General features: G+C 34.5%; 2 protein-coding genes across 3 annotated transcripts; both read left to right on the forward strand.

Moving 5' to 3' along the window:
* Positions 1-1,101: 1,101 nt before the first annotated feature.
* On the forward strand, positions 1,102-8,774 carry LOC132177205 (casein kinase 1-like protein 10). 2 transcript variants are annotated; one of them, XM_059589454.2, is made up of 15 exons: positions 1,102-1,517; positions 1,623-1,944; positions 2,057-2,097; positions 3,088-3,157; positions 3,262-3,410; positions 3,543-3,638; positions 5,318-5,388; positions 6,041-6,102; positions 6,204-6,267; positions 6,355-6,439; positions 6,612-6,738; positions 6,890-6,963; positions 7,060-7,120; positions 7,455-7,588; positions 7,724-8,774. In XM_059589454.2, exons 2-15 carry the CDS (start codon positions 1,869-1,871, stop codon positions 8,003-8,005), a joined length of 1,392 nt encoding a protein of 463 aa, XP_059445437.1. In that variant the 5' UTR covers positions 1,102-1,517; positions 1,623-1,868; the 3' UTR covers positions 8,006-8,774. The 2 variants fall into 2 exon arrangements, with proteins under 2 accessions (XP_059445437.1, XP_059445438.1); XM_059589455.2 differs by having other exon boundaries at positions 1,102-1,302.
* Positions 8,775-15,120: 6,346 nt separating this feature from the next.
* On the forward strand, positions 15,121-16,430 carry LOC132180053 (ENTH/VHS family protein). Its single transcript, XM_059592895.2, has 4 exons — positions 15,121-15,227; positions 15,311-15,433; positions 15,601-15,762; positions 15,881-16,430. The coding sequence occupies exons 1-4, from the start codon at positions 15,121-15,123 to the stop codon at positions 16,428-16,430; spliced, it is 942 nt and encodes a 313-aa protein (XP_059448878.2).
* The last annotated feature ends 305 nt before the right edge of the window (positions 16,431-16,735 follow it).

Raw genomic sequence — 16,735 nt, forward strand, 5'->3', positions numbered from 1 at the left:
CTTTCTTCCTTTATTGACAGTGAACTCCGCACATAATCACTCTATTTTTATTTATTTTTATATGTTTTTTCAAAATAAGTAGTTGTACTCCAAAAAAAAAAAAAAAAAAAAAATCTCAAATAAAAATACTTCACGCTGAGTCATCAACTCTAACCTTTATATATCACATTAAAAAAATGGAAAATGATAAGTGTTTTTTTAGTGTTCTTATGATGTCCCCTAACTGTGATGTGACTTTTAAAATCACAAATAGATTAAAAGTTAATAATGATAATTTCAAATTCAATGATAATTTTAAAAGCCACATCACAGTTGGGAGGATACTAAGAAAACACTAGAAAAACACTTAACATTTCCCTTAAAATATATATATATATATATATATATATATATATATATATTAACTAACATATTTTTGTTTTTTTGCAAGTAGTCTACTTTGTTTTTTGCTAAGTTCACCAGTAATCTATTTTTGTCACATACAACCCGGGAAACTTTGGACCTTAATCTTAATATCATTTACAGTAGGAGACAACCTGAAATGATTGCTCCCATTGAAAAAAAAATAAAATAAAATAAAATGTTTTTGAGTTCAAAATGCAAATTAATTAATTAAGCATTTCTTTCTTATAAGTAATGCGTCACAGTAAGAGACAACCTGAAATGATTGGACCAACACATCAATTATACCGAAAGAAAAGGAAAAAAACAATTAATTATTAATTACACGAGACCATTGCACTATTTTTACTCATTATCTCTCTCTCTCTCTCTCTGTGATTACAAACATTTCCTTCATAGTTCATACTAGAAGGGAGTTGAGTAAAAGGTAAATAAAGTATGATTTTTCTCATTATCTTTCTCTCTCTCTCTCTCTCTTTGATGCCAAGCATTTTCCCTTGTAATTCATGCAAAATGAGGAGTTGAGTAAAAGGTTAAGGTAGATAGAGTTCATGATTAGCACATAAGGTGGGCGAGCCTGCTATAATTTTCTCACTTTTAACCGATTTTAATTCTTTTAATAAGAGAATAGAAAATAATAATAATAATAATAAAGACATGTAATATCAGTTAGCTTTTCCTTCATCAATCATCCACTTTCTCATCCATTTTCATTCACCTCTCTCTTTCTCTCTATCTTTCTCTCTTGCTCTCTCTGTCTGTCTCTCTCTCTCTCTCAGCCCAATATTCCTTTCCAGAGAATCTCAAGAATTTTGCGAGAAAACCCAATCCCTGTCCTAAACCCAGATCCGAAAGATCCCCTTGGAGGCTACCTCCCGCGGTTCTTTGGCCGTGCAAATCGTAAGCAGATTAAGATTCCTCTGCCGACTACAAAAAGTCCCAATCCCATTCTTTTCCTCTCAACAATAATCTCTCTACCCACGATAAAATTCGCAGAAAAAAGAAACTTTTTTTTTTTGTTCTCTGACTCTTTTCTTTCACATTCTTTTTCTCATCCCGATTTTCCCAATACAAAAGGCCCCCTTTTGATGAGCCTATAGCTCGGGTTTAATTCCGTGAGTAATGGGTTTTTTGTAGATTTTTTTTATTAAAAAAAAAAAAAAATTCGTATTGTAGTTGTGAGCTAGAGATATATTTACATGTTTTTTTTTTTTTTTCAGATTTTTGGGTGAAGACTGTATTTTTGAGCTTGGTTGTTGATGTATAGAAAAAGTTCTGGGATCATTTTGTTTGTGCTATGATTTGATGGATCTGAGAGTGGATTGGAATCGAAGATCTGTCGGCAGTGAGCTTTTTGGATGAGCTAAAAGATTTGTGATCATTGTAGTATTGGATTGGATTGTAGGCTAAGAGGGTGAAGGAACTGAGCTTGTTGGATTTGTATTCTTTTGATTGGGAGTTGGATCATGGAGCATGTGATTGGTGGGAAGTTTAAGCTCGGTCGGAAGATCGGTAGCGGATCATTTGGCGAGCTCTATTTGGGTATGCAACTCATGCGTGTAAAGTAGCATTGTTTGCTTGTTTCACCCTTAGCTTACTTTTTCTTGTTGCGAATCATGTTGGGTTCATAATGGTTTCATTTGGTTTGTTTCAGGGGTTAATGTCCAAAGTGGAGAGGAAGTGGCTGTCAAGCTGGTATGTGAGGGGCCCTTCGTTTCCTCTGTTCCATATAAATTTTGTTTGGGATGTTTGATTTTCTTTTCTCTCCCTTGCGGTGTTGGATGGTATTGAAGTACGATGTGTAGGAGTTTTTGGAGTATTTGGGACTGGTTCAGGTTTTTGTTTATGCCGTAATTTAGTAGATTTAAGTTTTTAGACCAAGTCACTGATTGAACAAGCAAAAAACATGGCACTAGTATCCAACTGTATGTTATTGGTTACCTCTTTTGTGAGAGGTGGATTTTGTCTATGTAGAAAACCGCTTTAAATTTTGAGCAAACTTGCATTTCAGTTTGCTTAAACAGTTCATTATTTGATTTCTTATATTGCTTAGTCTAAATACCAAATACTTCCTTTGCTGTTTAGCTAAGCTGATTAATTGCTGAAATTAATTTACAGATCTCCTTAAAAGCATGCTACACCCAGTTTATGTGTTAGTTGATCTAGCATTGCTGTTTTCCTAACGGCTGAGAGGACTAATATTTGAGGGGTGGATTGGTAATTCAGTTAAGTTGGATTTTAGGTGTTGAGAATTGTGTTTTAAGGTCGCACTAAGAATTATTTCAGTCAAGTATCTATAAGTATTCACAATAATGTATTTATATACTTATTTATTATGAATGGCATAAGAGAGCTGGGGAAGGGCTTCATTTAAGTTTTCAATCAAAGTGTTTATTGACCTTTGGCTCCCTCATATATTATTATCTAGACCTTTTAGGTGGTTCTGGTTGATTATTTTGGTATTAATACCAATCTTAATCTGGATGTTGTGTGTGCATCTGGTGTTAATACAAGTTTTATATTATTATTCTTTTCGTGTGCTTGGGCGGTACATGGTTGAGTACTTCAATTCAAGTTTTAATTGTTTTTTTTATATTTTTGGAATCTGTGGATTTTGCTTGTATGCTACTTTAGTAAGTTTATGACTTTCATTCCAACCTATGCATACTTTTCTTGTTTCCTCAGGAATCTGTGAAGACCAAGCACCCTCAGCTTCATTATGAGTCAAAGTTATACATGCTTCTACAAGGAGGGAGTAAGTTTCCTCATTTAGTCCTTTTGTCTATAGTGAATTGATATGAAGGGATTTAGTTAAAATCAATTTATGTATCTACTTATCCATCTTTTATCTGTATGAAGCGGGTATCCCCCATCTGAAATGGTTTGGCGTTGAGGGCGAGTACAATGTTATGGTTATTGACCTTCTAGGGCCAAGCCTAGAAGACTTGTTCAACTATTGCAATCGAAAGTTTTCTTTAAAAACAGTTTTGATGCTTGCAGATCAGTTAGTAAGTATTCAATGTTTTCAATGAAAGGTATATTTGGTAATATGTTATTACTTCTCCCAAAAAACAATGAAGGTATATTGGTTAAAATGGCTTTCTTTCTGATACTTTTCCTTTTCCTGTTATTTTATGTAGATAAACAGAGTTGAGTATATGCACTCACGGGGTTTTCTTCACCGTGATATAAAGCCTGACAACTTCTTAATGGGTTTAGGGCGCAAAGCTAATCAGGTAAACTTTTGTGTACATTTTCATCTTCTGTTACTTTAAATACATGCAAACATTGGACCTTAGTACATAAATATCTTTGCATTAGGCCACCTTCAATTCTATTTAAGACTCTGTTTGGCTTCCGTAGGAAATATTGGACATCTTGAAAATGTGAATGTTGTGATAATATTTTGTAGCTATAGGTAATCATCAACAAAAGATTATCATCAAACCCCACCCACACCCCCCCCAACACACACACAAAAAGTGGTGGATTTATGGTGATAGATATTTGTATCTATACATGCACTTCATACTGAGAATTGTATGTACTCTCTCTGTCCTAAAATAAGTGTCTTGGTTATAATTTGAAGATTACACGGTCAATAGGCAGGGCTGGACCTTATACAGGTTTGATGGTTGAACTGGTCTATGCTTTACTCGGTTGTTTTAGGGTTTCTTAGATATGTTTGCTGGGGATAGGGGCAAAGTATCAAATTCTGAAGAAGGATTGGCAATTGCTTGGTATAACACTTTAGTTAGTAAGACCAAATGTATTTAGGTTATGGCCCTGTTTGGGAATCCTTTAGTTGCTTTTGCTGAGTTGATAAGTATAATATGTCCTTATGTGAAGAGTGACTATTAGATCTCTTGCTGATGAAAGAAAATAGAGTCTATATAATGGGGGTAAGCCAACCCCTCAACAAATGTTAAATCTTGTTCAGAGAATATACTTGCAATAGGGGCAATCTTATATTAGTGTTACTTCTTTTGGTTCTGTTGTCAAGTCCAGGGACATGCTAAATCTTGTGGTTGATGGATGGAAGCACAAATAGGGCAAACCATACAGATTTGATTTGTCTTTTGTCTTGATCAAATATCTGACTGGTTGTGGCTTTTACTCCCAATGGCCAACATGATAATAGTTTGGGGAGACCTGTACAAGAATATTTGACGTGGATTCATTCATTGATATCCTGTAGATCCTAGTTTATTAATTTAATTTATAGATAGTACATAGCTTGATTGGAAGATATTGAAATTTGGTCATTCATGAAGAGGTGATTTGTAGTTCTGGAGAAATTCACATAAAGAAAGAGGTTTGACCTTCATATTCTTTTTCCAAAACTGTGAACTGCTGCCAAAGATCAAGCTTATCTTTGTATCCCAGAAAATATTGATTAAAAAAATTCGTGATTTAATATAATTAGGAAAATCCTAGATTGAAATTCAGTATATGTAAATTTTACTGAGTGGTGATAAGATGGATCAACCTTGGGGGCTTGAAGTTGATGTATTTCATTGATTGAAAAATCCCCTAAATGGCTAATACATGTTCTGGTTACTGAGCTTAATCCTACTTGTTTTCTGCTGAAGCGCAGATATCCCAATATCACATCCGAAGAGGGACAAAGTGAAGTAGGAATATGAGAGGAGAATAGGCATTTTGACTCTAGATAGATACAGCCTGGCTATTTTGCCAAGCTCTTATTAGACTGAGTTCACTGAATTTCAATGTATGACATATTGTATTGACAAATGCCCTTGCCCCATGGCAGCATTGATCTGTTTAACTGATGTTTACTTAGTCATTTGTACATGACTTAACTCCCTCTGAAATTTGTAGTTCTATCTGTTTTAGATGTGCCTATTCAATTGTTAGGATTTCCTTGCTTAATTGGGTTTATTTTTCACCACAGGTATATATAATTGATTATGGTCTGGCAAAAAAGTATAGGGATCTTCAAACACACAAGCACATACCATACAGGTAATCCAGCACTATTGTTTCTTGTGGCTTCCTGAATTGTTATTTCTGATACAACCTAGTGTACTTTGTTCCTTCTTTTTTTTTTTTTTGCTTTTCCCTTTTCATCCTTTTATTTGGAAGGGGGGGAGGAGAAGCTGCTGTTGCATGCACATGTCTTCTGAATGTGATTATATTTCTTACTTCCCAGTTGTTTTATTTTATTCTGTTCATGGAGTACTTCTGCACACTAGAACTTCTTGCATATAAAATTTCATGCAAAAATGTGGACAACCTTGGATCACTCATTTTATAAAAACATAAAGATGGATATATATATATATATATATATATATATATATATATATATATATATGGACTGGCAGCTTTAACAAGTAATGACATGGCTTACTTATCAAAAAAAAGTAATGACATGGCTTTATTTGCCTAGGTATGCTATGTATCTGTTTATAATACGGGTCTGAGTGTTTCATTATACCCTTTTCTTTCATGTTTTCATGGATGTTGGCCCCAATTACTAATGAATTTCTGGCTTCCTGATGCATTGATATACTACTCATATTTCCCATGTTGTCAGTATTTGTCGCCTCTTTGTCAATATAAAGTACCCCCCACCAATTTTTCCTCTGTTCATGTGGTTTTCTTTTTGGTACAGAGAAAACAAAAATCTCACAGGAACAGCACGTTATGCAAGTGTTAACACTCACCTTGGAGTTGGTGAGTGAACTTTGCTTTTTTGCAGCTAATATAATTTGAGATGGTTTTGTGTTCTTGCTATCACATATTTAGATGTATTTATGATTCTAATTTCCCTGCAGAACAAAGCAGAAGGGATGATCTTGAGTCTCTTGGTTATGTGCTAATGTATTTTCTGAGAGGAAGGTTGATCTCTTATCCGACATTCTCACTTCACCTAGTTCGTTTACGCATATTCACATATTTAACTTGCTAAATATGACTGTGTTTCAGCCTTCCCTGGCAAGGCTTAAAAGCAGGCACTAAGAAGCAGAAGTATGACAAGATCAGTGAAAAGAAGATGCTTACCCCTATAGAGGTATCACTGCTTGCTCCTGCAAGCATCTTATGCCAAAACACTTAATTTTATGATGAAGACATAAAAAAACCGGTTTATGCTATAGAGTCTGATATCTCGTCCTTGGTCTATTCGTAAGTTCTCTAGACATTTATTAACTGAAGGTATGTGAAACAAATATGCTATTTGACAGGTCCTTTGCAAATCGTATCCATCAGAGTTCACGTCATACTTCCATTACTGCCGATCATTACGGTTTGAAGACAAACCAGATTATTCATATCTGAAGAGGCTTTTCCGTGATCTATTTATCCGAGAAGGTTACTTGTGGACTCTTAAGCCCCAGCCCTTATAATTATTTTTATTTATTTGTTTTAATAGATGTTGAGTTGTTCTTTCTTGGATACTAATCTTGAATCTGATTTAGAGGTTTTACAGAACTTAGGATTCAGTGAGTTCTAATTGGTGCAGGTTATCAGTTTGACTATGTATTTGATTGGACTATATTGAAGTATCCTCAAATTGGCTCCAGTTCTAGAGCTCGAGTTAGTACATAATTTGTTAGCATTTATTTATTTGTAAAAAGATATTTTGCATGAGTAGTAAATGATCTAACATCTTTTCATGTCATTTTTCAACAGCCAAGTGGGAAACCAGTGTTAAACCCTGGAACATCTGCCGACAAAGTAGAAAGGCCTTCAGGTCTGTTCCCTTTCACAGTGAGGCTTGGAATCATGTTGGTCATTAACAATCAACTTCTTTAGATGTTTAGAATTCTGCTAATATGTAACAAGGGCTACAGGCTGTCAAATGCTTGTCCTGTGTATGCTGTGCTTGAGATATCTATTTTCATTTTTTGAATGCTGGATTTCCTTTTTTTGATCACTGGTATTTCCCTAGAAAGCTTGTAGAGTAGTGGGATCTGTAGTACTTTGTTTAAATTGTAAATGTTTCTACACAATTTCATTTCTTATTTGAAATAGAAAGATGAACAAGTTTTCAACATCTTACACATACCATTGTATATTTCTTGTAGTGGGACAAGAAATTCGAGAAAGGTTCTCTGGTGCTGTTGAGGCATTTTCTAGAAGGAATGGCTCAGGGCATGGTTTGCATGGTGATCACTCCAGGCACAGATCTTCAGATGATGTCCCATCTTCTAAGGACGTGGTGAGTGGTTGCGAGTAGTGATATGCAATTTTTTGCATAGTTTCTGTTAATTTCCCTCTTTTTAATTTCTGTGTAGTCATTTTTGCACTCTGATTCTCAATTACTGCTCTCTCTCTCTCTCCCTTATATTTGCAGCAACCTGATTTTGAAAGGGGACGCAGTTCTTCTCGTAATGGTAGTACTTCAAAGAGGCCTGTAATTTCAAGCAGCCGGCCAAGCTCCTCTGGTGAGCCTAGTGAGAATCGATCAAGCCGGCTAATCTCAGGCAGTGGTCGCCTTTCCACAACCCAGAGGGTTCAACCTGGGTTTGAATCCAAAACAACATCTTTTACCCGTACTGCAGCCACGAGAGGTGGCCGTGATGATACCCTTCGAAGCTTTGAGCTCCTGTCTATCGGCACAGGAAAGAGGAAATAAACTGGTAAGAAGTGCTTGTGTCAAGGCTCAAAGATGTCCTTTTGCAGTTTGTCATGATGTCAGCAGTATTATGGTTTGCCCCAGTTATTTTGTAAATGTGTATCAATTGGTGGGTTCAATTCACAGCTAAAGCTCACTGTAGAACATGTGTCCACATGGTTGTACCTCTTCGGGTTTCTCGCCGTTATAATGCCGCCGAGTCTCATCCAAGAAAGAGAAAATTATCTCACTTTACGAAATTGTTCATATATTGGAGACCCTTGCAGTTGTAATAAGTACACTCTTATATCTTTTCAAGGGGGAAAAAAAAAAGAAAAAAAAGAAGAAAAAGCTTGCTTCACAACTAATGCGCCCGTTGTCTTCTTGTTGTCCATTACATAATATATTCATATATTTTTCATCGAGCTTTATGCAAATGTTGTACAACTTTGTAGAAAAGTTGCTGCTTTTGGGTAAACGACGTTGGAGAGTCATTGGTTTGTTTCATCACCCACCCACTTGCTGAACCTTTCTGTCCATCTGGTTTGAAAAAGGACAAGAACATTTGCTTTGATGTTTTATTGTAATCATGTTGTAAGCCATTAACGTTTTTGTAGTGGTTAGCACGTAAATTAAAGTTTAGCTGAACAGAACAGCCTCCCTCGATTTCCATCCTTGTACCCTTTTGAGGGCTAGTGATTTCTTTATACAGGAATTGTTGCAAGGGTGAAACTACTCTTTTCAGTTGATTATATAGAAAGTGTAGCAGAAATAGAAATTTCAATCTGAAGTTGTTTCTACTGTCTAGTGCATATGTTGTGATTATTATTAGCTTTCATTTTTGCCATTGAGATGCCTGTTTCTCTTATGTTTTAGTGTAATTTATGTGTTTGTTACGGGTATAATACTAGTGTTTTGTTTCTCCTTTTCTTTTGTATTTTCAGTTAGTTTCGTCCTCATATATATATATATATATATATATATAACTAATCATGTAAACAGTTTCTTTTTTAGATTTACCCCTCTAACTATTATCATATTTACAATGTCCTCCAATTTACACTATGGCACTTCCAAATTCCAATGGAATTTGAACTGGGTCTTGTTAGTCATACGATATGAGTCTTGAGAAAGCTTCCATTACCAAAATAAACAGATAAGGTGACAAAGGGTCACCTTGCTTAAGACCTCTACCCTTGCTTAAGACCTCTAATTTTAAGGAAGAAGCCCGTAAGCTCACTATTAAGGCTAATAGAGAATTAAAATGTAGTGCTATTTACTGCCCCTTTCCCTTTTATTTCTTGGCATTGTATTTTTTTTTTTTTTTTTACCAAAAAAAAAAAAAAATTAAAACTCATGCGTGACCATAATAACTCATGTCTTCTAGGAGCTAAGGCATGAAGGGCTTAGACGATGGGAACCACATACGTATGTGAAGGAGCTGTGAGGGATTTATCTTCAATTAAGGGTAGAAAGAGGTGTCAGTTGAATAGCAAACTGGCACCTTTATTAGTGTCGGTTTAGTGTTCAACCGACACCAAATTGAAAATGATGTTGGTTGAACAGTAAACCAACACTAATATTTAGTGTCGGTTGAACAGTAAACCAACACTATTATTATTGTCGATTACTGTTCAACCGACACCATTTTTAATTTGGTGTCAGTTTAGGCAAAACTGAAACTATTCAAACCGTCACGAAATCTAGTTTTTTTTTTTTGGTAGCATACATTCCATCAAGCCCAATTAAACCGTAGCTTGACTTATCCTCATTAGGACATTAATGGAACTCAAACATATCGGTTAGACTCAAAGTGATTTACACTAATCAAGCATGAAGATTTCTATTTTAGGAGTCAAACCTAAATATTAGTGTTTACCTAACTACATGTGAAATGTTTTATGGCTACTAACCACCGGCCTTGATGGTTACTCCCTTAGCATTGTTACTTTTCTTTAGTACTACCCAATTTTTTTTCTCACAAGCATATCCCAAAAACTTACCAAAATTATCGTAAGTGAATCTTTGCTTTTTCACTTAGAATGAAACTTGAGACACACCTGGTTCATTTATAAATTATGGTACAGTCTTAATGAGCTTGCTCTTTTTCTGCTCATAAAACTTGGTCGGTCGTGGCGATATTTCCTCGTAACCCCTTCACTTGTCATCTACTTCTTAATTAATGGCTACAAATTATGAATTAATTTAGTTGCTCGATCACGTGGCATTAACATGATCACGTTTTGATCGTCCTCGAATGTTGGGAGGATAAATGATTGCATTCGATCATCAACCAGCAGCTACCACTTCTTCACATTTTGCTACCTTCAAAATCTGGCTGCAATGTTTTTGGTTCCCTTCAAAAAAAAAAAAAAAAACAAAGAAAAAAGCTTGCACGCGGCTAAGAATGTTACTATTGACGTCTTACCCGATAGAATTAAGTAATGTTAACTATTTAATAGACTATTATACTATACAACTGAAATGACGTAGTAGTGAAAATTGTCATCTCAGTTGTATGGTAATCGAATAACAGTCTATTAAATAACATTATTATCCCATATGAATTAAGTGTGTGTAAATATAATTCGTAAAGTTAATTCAACTACGTACGAAGAGTTTGTTTTTTGTTTTTGTAACGTTTCTATAGGTACTATTTTTTCTTAGTAATGGTGATTAATTAGTTAAAATCACCAATTTTCCTTTTACCAATTAATCACCAATCCTGGAAGTCTAGCTCCTTAAAATAAAATAAATGTTAATTATCTTTATTAGGAAATAAGTCCTTCTCTTCATTTATGGAATGATATCCTTCAAAGTAGATACATATTATCTTATATAAAATGAAGGAAAATGTTCAGGGTACTATTACACATGTTACAATTTCCTAGCAGCCCATAATTGGTGAAATAATTAAAAGTATATTGTTGGCAACTGAATCGCTAAATAATTAAAAACTGTCATATCAGTTTGTAAATAACTTTATAGTAAAAGCTATCTGAAACCATATTAATGGCAATGACAGTAAAGAATGAATTTAAAGAATATCTCATTCATATGCCATTATACTTCAATATAATATCATCCGCTTATAATTAATTAAATTAGGCTGTGTTATCTTTCTCGTGTCAAAAAGATGTAAATCAGGTACTAATATGGAAGCTTCATAAAATAAAATTCACATAATATGAATGCCATTAAACAGAAGAGATTAATTGCATGTAGTATCAAAACTCAAGAAAGGAAATATTTAATATGAGATCACATAAAAATGGTTTGAAATTAATAATACATTTTTGGGAAATTAGCTTGAATTAGTAATTACGAACCCTCTTTAATGCACAAGCCAGCAATCCCATATCTAGCCCTGCGCAGAGATTCCTGCATCAAAGCAGTATCATCCATGGTAAATAACACACCCATACATACAATTTCCCTTCCATCTTAGGTGTCCCACTTGTGCTTAATTATGAAAACAACTTAATGAGCAATAAATAGGTCAAACTTTTGCTGAGGAATGCCATTATAGTCCATTATGGCAACCATAAATAAGTTGCATCCAATTGAATTAACTTAACATATTGCACAACCTAAAGGATTGAGGCAAATGAAACTACCTATAAATTGGCCACTTTGTGTGATAAATTGATAATCCCTTCAACTTTTTTCTTCTTAATTTATATATATCTGGGGTTGCTTTATAATTTATATATATTGCCATGGCTGAGCATGGTTGGAATTTGAGGCACAGAAACATGCAGCATGGGTTGACAAACCATGCACGACATGATCAACCGTTTCATAATCCGACACAGATTGCATGTCGTTTATGTGACCATGTGTTTCTGAGCACCCAAGCTCTCATAAATCACATAGAATCTCACATGGCGGAAGAGGAGAGTACTGCAGCCTCAAGAAGCAGGCAACATAGAGCAACAAGCCGCTTGCCCTCCCAAAGAGATCTCTTATTCAACTGTTCGCAACCCAATTTTGCTACCCTTCCCGAAAACAGGTTACCTATAGTTCAACCGCCGCCGGCGGCGGAAAGACACCCTTTTCTTTGTGTTCATCGGACTTTTGCTCCTCCGCCACGTCCACCGCCGCCAACGCTACTACCGCAAGTTTATCCGATGGGGAGGTTCTCATCACATGCACCACAGTTGATACTTTCTGGGCCACAAGGGCAAAGAAGAGTGTCGGAAGAGCCTCCTGGTGATTGCACAAAGCCGTATCTTGATCAGCTGGAGCACCCGATCATGGCAATGGTTCAAGTTGCTGACAGAAACGATGAAAACAATGGTATATCTGGTTTGAATAAGCTGGATTTGGCCTTGAAACTGTAATACCTCTGAAATTGCATTACTGTTAAATTATATGTTGAATTTCCAATTAACTTAATTAGGTATAAGGTTTTTATTTTTGAAATCATAATTATAATACTCCTACAATCGAATATTGTTAGTTGTCCAATTCTTTTTCTTGGGATATGATGTGCCAAAGAATTAATTCATTTATATATGATCGAACTTTGATGTACATGATCATTTTCAATAAAGTTTCTAATTTCTCTCTTAATTAGTACTTTAATCTATCTTAAAAATCAATATTTCTTTTTCATTTACGAGCTTTATTTGAGTTTTAAATTAAAGAAAAAAGAGGATTTTGTAAACTCATAACTTTTTATTTGAAACATTGTATTAAATTAATGATGTCAACTTAAAAAAATTAGATTTCTTATATATGGTAGTGTGAATGATGACTTCGTCCATAAGTTTGTGCCCATATTCCCTTTTTTTCAAAATTTTCCCATAATTTTCTAGAATTGACTATTATTTCAAGGAAAAAGGATTAGTCATATTTATTACAACAATGACATATACTTTAATAAAATAATTAAGAATTGATACTTCTCTTAAAAAGTCTGAGATCCAACCCCCACCATAAATATTGTGGGATTTTTGGGGATTCGATCAATTTCATGGCCTAAAGGGATTATTAGGTTTAGGGGATTCCTATATATATATATATATATCTGTCTATAGGATATTAATTGCTTAAGGGCATGGGTTTGGTGGAAGCTAGTGACATCTAACTATCTAAGAACCACCGAAAATGACAAGAAAAATAGAGAAGCATTTATTTGATAATTAATTAACATGCAAATCTTGCAAGTAACAGTTGATGATGTAGGGGTAACACTTATAAGGCGACCCAATTAATTGTCAGAGGACAATAATGTTGGCAACTTTATATTATGCGCTGCTTAATAATAAACACAAAGCTATACATCCGGTACCTACAAGCTTAATTAATTATCTGGCATGGTCTACCAACTAAAAAATTAAACAAATAAATTTTCATGTACCAAATGGTTGGGGATCGAGTAATGCTATACATTATATACATTGCTTATGTAGCTTGATCCTCCATAGCATTTAATTCATGATCCATTGCCTACTACCATTGATTCATGATGACCTTGGAAGGGTTGCTACTAATTTGACAGATTCTCCAACTCTTTGGTGATATGTGCATTAGCTCCACTATTAGCAAATCATTGTTGTTCTTCGAGTGCACGGTGGGTTTGAGTAGTTTGCCAGTTGGGATGGAGGATGTCTACCTTGGTAAGAGTAGTCCAACTTGTGAAAATAGTCGAGTACCTAGCGATTTGTTTAGAAACATCTACTATATCCATCATATCATGGAACAAGACGGCCTAATTGAGAGAGCCATAGAAGGTAATTGTTTCCATCGAGCTTGATTGAAATGAACTGAGTAAAATTTGGAAGAGTGAAAGGGGAAGCAGAAGCTAGAGGTTGATCATGTTGATGCAACCATGGAAAGAATTAACCGTGTTGGCCTAAAGAGACTATGATACCATTAAGTAATTATTGAGGAATTGGTTTTGGTTAACTTAGCAAAACTCAAAATGTTATCATTAATTTATATCGTTGAATACAAGAATTTGTATCACCACAGGTCAAAACTAGAACCACAGCGGGGTCTAGTGGTGACCCCTAGCCTCCATGGGTCACCAGATCGTGGGTCTATTGACCTACGAGTCACAAGGCATGGGTCTGGTGACCCACCAAACCGTTCTTCTTTTTTTAATAGGGTACTTTGAGAATTTCACACTCATCTATTATGATTTAACAAAAAATTCGAACGGAGTGATGACATTACAAAAAATAAAAAGATCAATACACTAAACTGAGAGTTTTTTAACTTTGAAAAAAAATTACAAAGTAATGGAAGTTTAGAGGGTTAAGTGATGTTTTTTCATATATATATATCAAACAAATAGTTTAAATGGTTACATCTGTACGTATTGTGAAAGAGTTATGAAATAAAAATGTATTTACTGCTGATCATTCATACTAAAGTTTGCTGGTCGTATCGTATGTTACAGTTTTTTTTTTTTTTTTTTTTTGCTATTGCTTCAATTCAATATATTTGGTTTTAGATTTAATATTCCTAAATAGAAAAAGAAAAAATGAGATCAACATATTAGAGATAATGATTGATTAATTTTGGTAACGTTGGGCTCTGAAATCGTTATGGTCCAAGAAGAAAATCCTCCCTCAGTCCGATCTGCTTTCTCTTTTATTACATGTTAAATCAGTTTTTTTTTTTCTTTATGTTTGTGTTATCCAAATGGCAAGGTGAAGTTAAGATGCAACTTTTGCCGTAATGACACCCTTAAAGGAAAAATAAATAAATAAAATAAATAAAAGAAGAAAAATAGTGGCACTGTTTGCTAGAGTGTAAAGGGGTATGTAATCACTCAAACAACCTTAAAGCACCTGATCAATAAGCTAAGAGAATGGGATCTTAGGCATGATGGTTAGATGATCCTAATCTTCAGTTCAATCAACCATATATATTCAAATAAAAAAGAGAAAGAAAATAATCCAAAAACTCATGGATTACAATTGGTCAAACTTTTTCATTTTCCATTAAAATACTTGTCCTTTATTATCTGAACTAAAATCATGGCAACCCATAGAATGCTCTCTCTCTAATTTGCACCTCAAACTAGTGTATATGCATGTTACTTTGATAAGCTTTTTATATGTTTGAGGAAGTGGAATTTGGAGTACTTTTCATCTCAAACTTGTTTAAATCTCTGCCTTGTTATGGGGTCCCCGTTGATAGACCAGTTTAAAAGGCAAGCATCTTCTTTTCTACAAGAGAAATACAAAACTGCTAGGCTCACCTTCACTGATGTTACTGAATCTGAACTGTAAGTTTTTTTCTCTTATTAATTGTCAATTAATATTTGCTGTTTAATTTCTCTATCATTCATCTTGATTTTCTTTTATCAAGGTTGGCTGAAGAAGTAACAACTAATGATCCATGTAGCCCTGATGCTAGAACAATGACTAGAATAGCTGAAGCATCTTTTGGGATAGATGATTATTGGAGAATTGTTGATATTCTTCATAGGAGGTTAGTGATCTGCATTACTTCTTTTTTTTTTTTTTTATCCCAAAAGAGTATATAATTTATTGAAAATTAATATATATATATATATATATATATATATATCTTACTATCTTTATTGACACAAATACAATAAGAAGTCCCCCATTGCTAGTAATACATAAATCTTGCAGGTTGTATAGCATTGACTGGAAGCGATGGAGACAATCCTACAAATCACTGGTATTTCTTGAGTTCTTACTAACCCATGGTCCTGAAGATTTTGCTGCAGAATTTCAGTGTGATACTTTTGTTATTCAGGAGCTTGGAACATTTAACCACACAGATGAAAAGGGGTAATTAATTCTCAAAAAAATCTCTGCTAAAATGTGAAAAGATCACAATATATCATGATCATATGCTTTTTTGCTTTTTATATTTATAAATCCAGTTTCCTTGTGATTAATATGTTAGGTTCAACTGGGGTGTCAGAATGAAAAAGAAATCAGACGAAATACTTAAGCTCTTGGGAGGAGGGGAGAAACTCAAAGAAGCTCGTTTAAAAGCTCTCAAAGTAACAAGAGAAATCCAAGGATTTGGAGGGTCAATGACTTCATCTCCGAATTCATCATCCTCTGAAGCATCAACCTTTTCATCATTTCTCTCATGTTCCACCACAACTACTCCCACCTGGAATGATATAAATGAGCTAAACAAATTTCAACTGCCCTTTCTTGAGAAAGAATCTCCGGAAAGTACTAATTTCTCAGCTAAAAACAAGAATGTTGAAGGATCACACCTCTGGGATTGTCCTGAAATCCAAGAAACAGGCTCTTTACTTGATCCTGAAGATGTAGGTGGTGGAAAAACAGATGGTGTTATCAGTGGAATTTGCTCAAAGCTTGTTGGCATTAGTCCTTCAAAAGGTTATAATAATGGCGAGAAAGTTGGATTTAGGAGTGTTTCTGATGCTGGGAGGACGATGAAGAAAAAGTATGATCGCCAGCATTCACTTTGGTATTGATAGAATCATGTCAATAAATATAAATAATAACTTTTTGGTTTGGATTTAACGGTGCACATAAGTGACACCATATGTTTCCAAGTGATAGCTCAATTAACTGTAGATTATGCATTGGGAAGCAAAGCTCACTAGTCCAAATCATTTCCCTTTATGCGGACATGCCCAAAAAAAAAAAGAAAAAAAAAGTGGCACTATATATAAGACAAAGCTTTGTTGTTAAATGTTTTTTCGTTCTCTTTTTTATTCAAAACAAAAACATTAACAAATACTTAGTGCTACATATGCTTTCTGTTTTTTTATCAAGC

Source organism: Corylus avellana, chromosome 4 (assembly GCF_965113065.1).
Source record: "Corylus avellana chromosome 4, dhCorAvel1.hap1.2, whole genome shotgun sequence".
Lineage (NCBI taxonomy): Eukaryota > Viridiplantae > Streptophyta > Magnoliopsida > Fagales > Betulaceae > Corylus > Corylus avellana.

Bases quoted from the DNA above. Each gene is read 5' to 3' on its own strand.
- LOC132177205 (XM_059589454.2), top strand. From the start codon at position 1,869: ATGGAGCATGTGATTGGTGGGAAGTTTAAGCTCGGTCGGAAGATCGGT. The intron at 6,103-6,203 runs GTGAGTGAACTT...ATTTCCCTGCAG, and splicing joins TAACACTCACCTTGGAGTTG to AACAAAGCAGAAGGGATGAT. The intron at 6,268-6,354 runs GTTGATCTCTTA...ACTGTGTTTCAG, and splicing joins ATGTATTTTCTGAGAGGAAG to CCTTCCCTGGCAAGGCTTAA.
- LOC132180053 (XM_059592895.2), top strand. From the start codon at position 15,121: ATGGGGTCCCCGTTGATAGACCAGTTTAAAAGGCAAGCATCTTCTTTT. The intron at 15,228-15,310 runs GTAAGTTTTTTT...TCTTTTATCAAG, and splicing joins GATGTTACTGAATCTGAACT to GTTGGCTGAAGAAGTAACAA. The intron at 15,763-15,880 runs GTAATTAATTCT...TTAATATGTTAG, and splicing joins AACCACACAGATGAAAAGGG to GTTCAACTGGGGTGTCAGAA.